Here is a 6,117-nt window from a genome sequence, read left to right as displayed (position 1 = left end):
ATAAAAGGCGATCGAAATGACTCTTGGTGCCAATCTTTAGTCCATCTAAAGGCCTAATTATAATAACAATTGAATATTACCTCAAATGTTTTTTTTGGAAAATATTCAAGTTTTTTGTTTTTTGGGGCAAAAAAAGCAGTGCGCTCATGTGACGAAACCGGGATATAAAGGGTTAAAATCCGCGAAATGTAATTAAAACTTGACATGAATATTTCAAGGAGAAGTAGGTCTAAAAGATTGGCTAATTTAAAGTGGAATAAAATATTAATATATAAATTTTTTATAGCACTTTTTCGGGCGTGGCAGAAAACGGTCCCTAGGGTGATGAACGTAAGTTTTTTAAAGGATGACGTGAGTGTTTGTGTTTGAAAAAATTGATTTAAGAATTGAACAGAAACATCTGTCCTTCTGAAAATCGCCCAAAGGCACGGAGACAAAGTCAAAGGATGCAACCTGTAACTTTCTCGTCCTTCATGTCAGGACCATCATCCATGATTTATATAAAATGCATATAGCAACAGTAGCACTTTAGTTTGGACTTTATGATTTCTGTAACTGGAAAATATTATTTTGTTTAAAGACAGAAGTGACCGCATAGTTGCAACATCAAAGGGAAATATTAATTAATTAGCATCAAGTATATTTGTTGCTTAAGCATTTGCACTATAACTTAAGTAGGATTATAACTTTTAAGGAAGGAAAGATTTCAGATATTTAGTTCACTGTTTCAGTTATTTTATATGAAATTAAAACATTTACGTTGGTCAAATATGATGCTCTAAATCAAATAAAAGTTTGAAAATAAATTATGTATTTTTAAATGCTGCAACAAATGTTCACAAAAAGTAACTATAATTAAAACCAGTTAAACAAAATCAAATGTTTGAATCATGCTTAACCAAATGCCAGGCTGGAGAGCTGAACCTAAAGTATACGTAGAAAGATTTCAACATGTGAGCAGTTTTTAATGTTTTTATCACATATAAATGTCACAGCAGTGGGTCCTGGCCCAATGCTTTGTTTTTTTGGTTTTCTTTGACTCTTGTTTTTCTTGGTTTTTGTTCTTCTTATTTATCAGGCTCTCAGTAATCTTAGTTCTCCCTCCCTCAGTGTTCATTTCAGCCTGTGTTTAGTTTCTGTTCCCGTGTCCCACGTTTCATCGTTTCATGTCGAGTCAGCCCTGTCTCTCTGTTTCCTGTGTCTCCCCAGTCAGCCCCGCCTCCCTCGGGCACTCATGTGTGATACAGAGTAATAAACCTGACTACATTTGCTACACTCTCTTTATTACCTGTTACTTTAAAATTCATACACTAATTATGTCTGCCCATCTCTCTAATGTGAAGGTCAAAGGTCAACATCCCAGTGACATAAGAATAATCCCAAAGGGGCAAAGGCAGCGGTTAATTTAGCACATTTAGCATTAAGGGTACAGCAAGGATATACTTTTACTTATTGTGGCAGGGGTGTGGTCTCTGGCCTGCTGCAGTGGAGGCTGGTGGCGGGACGTTGGACGGCACAGGTGAGGGTGATGGAGCTCATGACTCTCCCCTTTATAGTGACGGAGGAGACTGGCGTGGGGGAAGCGTGTAGTGGAGGAAGCCGAGGAGAGAGCTGGTTTCTGGCTACAAAGACGGCGTCAAACCAGAAAAGATTGCTCGTGGTCAAATAATGTGTCAATCACCTGTGAATCAAACTGTGTGTGGCTCAGTTCATGTCACAGTGTTGTTTAGTATATCTTCACTTGTCTCACTCTCCTTCTGTTCTGTCCATCAGGACGATCCTCAGCGCTTACACAGATCCTCCATCGATGTTTTGGATCCAATCAGTGATCAGTTCTACAAGGAGGCCTGGATGTTCACCAGCGCTCGCTACACCTCCATCTACCAGAAGGTGAGTGTACTCCTTTGTACTCAGATTAACATTTTACTTCTTAAAATACATTTTCATATATGAGCTTTCTATTATTTCATGGCCATTTAATCAATATTAAAATTACAAGCATATCAACAAAGGTGAAGCTGGTTTTTTCCACTTGCTGTCACACAGTCATGGAGGAATACAATAAATACATAATCAGTCATAGATCCTGAACAATGACATTAAAAGAAAGTCTGTGGCTCTAAAAACTAAACAGTATAAAGACATGCTCCAAGCTGCTGTTTCTCTCCTACTCCTCTAGGTTTTCCACTGTCGGCCATCCAGCGATGCTGGAGGGCTACCTGGCCAATGGTGGCCTACACAAAGAGGTCCCAGCTCGGAGGAGCTGAAGAAGATCCTTGCCTTCCTCGTCAGTTTCCTCTTCAGTTCCTATCCCAACAAAACCTTCTTGCACCTATTAGCTCCAAAGAGGCTATGGTGCCCGTGGAGGTCTGGACCTGAGGCCTGTGCTCATCACGTGGATAGAAAACACTCTGACACCATTCTGGAGGTCTGATGGGACTCTGACCAAAACACAGATGAAATAAAACTTGTGGCTGGAGCTTTTAAAATTACTTTTTCACCTCATAGATTAATGCTCATGATTGCATGTTAGCAAGACAGCATCTCCCCAAGGTGAAACTCTCAGGAGACATTTACTCTTAAACTGTAATCTGGTTGAGACTACTTGAGGAGATCTTAGTAGCGAGTATGTGGATTTAGTCTCTTCACCAACAGCAGACAGACCCATGCCAAGAAAGCAGACATGTTCTCAAAGAAAGCCGAGAGCAGAGATTGGAAAAAGCTAAAAAGAAAAAGCTGCAGCTTCAGACGACTATCTGCCTGTAAGGCTGAAAAAGTCCAGTTACGCTCTATTTTGGAAAAGCTCCCAGTTTTGGTAACCTGGACTTTTATTTCCCCTCTTCTGCTACAGATGTTGACTGTGACCTCAGAGGCCAACTGGACCACACAGCTGCAACAGGAGTGAGGGAGAGGAGTCTTCATCCAGCTTCAAAGAAAACATCCAGGTAAAGTGACGTGGATCAGCGGATAAAGCCGTCTCCACTTTCAAAGGAGATCCTCGACTCTCTGAGCCATTTTAGCCTCAAATTATAGGACTTTATAGTACAGCAACACTTTTAAAGGACAAAATTAACATAAACTTTGACTGTAATACAAACAAAGTATTGCATGTGTTTTTAAAACTGTTCCTCCGATGGGCAGGATATCACTATTAGACTGTCCCACCAGCCAACTTCAACAAGAGACCACAGCAGCATTCAGTGATCAGCACAGATGTTCCTCTAACACTCAGCATCTGATCCCTGTTGGTCTGTGTGCTTCTGCTTTTGCTCAGTTAGAAACCCTGCAGCAACCCGACCCAAAACTGTGTCTTCTTGTTGGCCTCAACGTTGAAGTGTCAAACGTCCAACATCTGGAAAGGAAACCACGCCAGTGTACTGTGATGTTTCACCAACATGTGGCAGACGCTGGTCCTGCCTTTCATGCTGACATCAGCAGAGAGCCCCGCCTACCTCAAAGCCTCCCCTGTCATGTACTGATCAGGATGATTATGAAGATGAGCGAGTGCAAATAAGACTGTAAAAGTCCACGAGCAGAATGTTTGGATGCTTTCTAATGATTCATGAATATCATGAGAGTGTTTGTGTGTTTTGTCTTTTCTTTGCTGACGTTTGTTACTAACAAAGACAATTTACGCTCTGTGTGTGTTTTCATCCTTACCAGCCACACTCTAACTGCAATGAAGGAAACAAACTGTAGAAATGGTCGACTCAGTGACTTCATAAAATATTGAAGTGGTTCAGGTAGAGCCAGTTTTTAAATGACCATGAACACTGAGCGTATTGTATCTGTACAGCATGTTTTTCTATTAGACAGATTTGTAACAGAGGCCTTGCTCTCAGTAAGTTTGAAATCCTTGTCTGATTTATTTTGTAATCTCTGATCTTTGTGTATCCTGCTCAGTTTGCATGCTGCCTGTAGGAGTTTCTGTCTTTGTATTTGAAGATAATTAATTGAATATACTCAGCTGCTTCCCTTTGGTGCCTCACACATCACTGAAGTTTTTCAGTGTCCAGTTATTTGTTTTTAATAGCTGTTTGAATTCTCTGTATGTTTGACCCTGTAGACTGTTTAATGGACTGCTCGTCTTCCTGTTTGTAACCACTGCCTGTTTAGGACTAAAGATTTGGATTTTTGACTTTAACACAGCCTCTGCGTGTCGTCCCTTTGTGTCCTCGTCCTCTGTGAATGTGTCACAGATGTTTTCATGATAATAACACAGCTTTCCCACAGTGGCTTGCAGCAGCATTTATTCACAGCACATTTGAGAAAGGTTCAGATTAACTCGATGAGTTTATATTCAGAATGATTCTGACAGTGGGCCACTGTGAATTGTGATCTTTCATCAGGTCAGTGTTTAAGTTCAGTATTTCAAAGCAGGAGCTATGAACAGTCATCATGTTGGCATTAGAATTATTATTATTAATCATTATTAATAATGTCGTTACTCATGTATAACCTTGATTAGTATACATGAATTTTATCAATAGTGAAAAATAATGAATAATTCATGTATAACTTTTATTGTGTTTTGTATATTAATTATATTTAAATAGAGATGTTGACCCTGTCTCTACAGTAGCATCAATGTAACATACATTATTGGTCCAAGCTGTCATAAATGGGGAGCCTGATCCTTTATTATGAAAACATGACGAGTATTTTTCTTGTCAGTTGGGAAGAAGTTGGTCTTTTTTTCCTTCTTTTTGCTCAGTTTGTCTTTTCTTTGATAACTGAAACTCTGATCAAACCTACTCATGTTTATAGCATGTAAAAGCAACTGACAGTCCGTGGCATTGTTGTTTGTAGAGGTGCAGTGTAGTGGGAGCATAAATCAAAAGAAAACAGTAACATTTATGCAATAAAACATTTGAATGAAAATGAACAGGCCCTTTATGAACTTCAAAGGGATCTGAAAACAACACTTTTTAAAAGAATATCTTGGGGTGTAGGTGGTCAAAATAGAAAACTGAGCTGAGACTTTAAGTTCAATCCATCCATTCGTTTTTACTTAGGAGGAAGAAATGTCAGGCTGGTGCAGGCTGGTTAGGTGCATGTGGTTATCTTTACCTAAATGAGTTCACTTTGTGGCTGCCAGGTTGGGCAGAAGTACCTGTCCCCTGTTAGGCTTAGTTAGGCTGTTCTCTTCTAATCAGACAAATAAGGCGATGACTTTCTGTGAACAGTATTTCTTATAACTCAGCAGTATAATGCATCATAAAACAATATCATTCATTCACAATAAATCAGCACTCTAATGCAAATCAGTTTAATAAATGCAATAGTTATCAGCTTCTTCTAATTCAGGAGAATAATGCAAACTAAAACTACATAATAATTCACAATCTTTAATTAGGGGTCTAACATGGCATAAGGTAATATTGTAATCCCACAACGGAGATATTTTTCCAAACTGCACGTGTGGACGGGATTAAAAACAAAGAAACAAAAACGGAAACTCTGTGTTTTCAAAAACACCCGTGTGGATGTAGCCAAAGAGGCGGAGCTCCTCTCTTCCATGAGGCTCCTCCAGACTCCGTCCTGCCAAAGTCTGATGGCATTTAAAGAGCTTAACATTAGGACTGTCTGGGGAAGGGAGTGAAAATATTCTACATCTGAAGTCCATGTCAGTGCTGACCACATGCACAGCAGCACTTTGGTTGGCTTCTGTGCCGCCGTCTTATTCTGCGAATATGCAGGAGACTTCCAGAGCCTCAGAGTCTGAAAGAGAATTTGATGTTTGCTCTGAGGACAAGTTTGAAGTGCAGCAATGGAGCAACGTAAAAGTCCTTCAAACAGCACTGCAGAGTTATTGTACACAGCAAATCCAGCATGTCCAAATTAACACTGTCGGATTTGATTTCAACACTATTAAAGTGTCTATATGGGTCCACACCAGAGAGTGTTAATTTAACTCCTTTTGGAGAATTGGTACGTTAACTCTGATTTAGTGTTAAACACCAAATCTGTCTGGAGTTGATAATTTAACACTTGGTGTTAAGAGTTTATATATTAACTCTCAAAGAGTATTTTAGTTTAACTACGTAAGAGTTATCTTCTAATTCATCTAAAAAGCGGTAATTTTACTGTTCTGAACTTATAGAAATTTCTTTTGGA

The 6,117-nt window shown here is 39.3% G+C and overlaps 1 protein-coding gene across 2 annotated transcripts; it reads left to right on the top strand.

Annotated features, from left to right (window-relative positions):
* The first annotated feature begins 1,507 nt into the window (after nt 1-1,507).
* On the top strand, nt 1,508-4,144 carry LOC146668996 (phospholipase D1-like). Of its 2 annotated transcripts, none has more exons than XM_085405405.1 (4): nt 1,508-1,890; nt 2,180-2,428; nt 2,852-2,945; nt 3,279-4,144. In XM_085405405.1, the coding sequence occupies exons 1-3, from the start codon at nt 1,669-1,671 to the stop codon at nt 2,903-2,905; spliced, it is 525 nt and encodes a 174-aa protein (XP_085261531.1). In that variant the 5' UTR covers nt 1,508-1,668; the 3' UTR covers nt 2,906-2,945; nt 3,279-4,144. The 2 variants fall into 2 exon arrangements, with proteins under 2 accessions (XP_085261531.1, XP_085261530.1); XM_085405404.1 differs by having other exon boundaries at nt 3,275-4,144.
* The last annotated feature ends 1,973 nt before the right edge of the window (nt 4,145-6,117 follow it).

This window comes from Rhamphochromis longiceps, linkage group LG5, assembly GCF_057381845.1.
Source record: "Rhamphochromis longiceps isolate RC_006_pf linkage group LG5, R_longiceps_female_GT1.1, whole genome shotgun sequence".
Lineage (NCBI taxonomy): Eukaryota > Metazoa > Chordata > Actinopteri > Cichliformes > Cichlidae > Rhamphochromis > Rhamphochromis longiceps.
This window is presented reverse-complemented; position numbering and strand designations above follow the sequence as displayed.

Excerpts from the sequence above, each read along its gene's own strand:
- LOC146668996 (XM_085405405.1), top strand. The coding sequence starts at position 1,669 with ATGTGTCAATCACCTGTGAATCAAACTGTGTGTGGCTCAGTTCATGTC. Across the intron at positions 1,891-2,179 it reads ACACCTCCATCTACCAGAAG|GTTTTCCACTGTCGGCCATC; the intron begins GTGAGTGTACTC and ends CTACTCCTCTAG. Across the intron at positions 2,429-2,851 it reads ACTCTGACACCATTCTGGAG|ATGTTGACTGTGACCTCAGA; the intron begins GTCTGATGGGAC and ends CTTCTGCTACAG.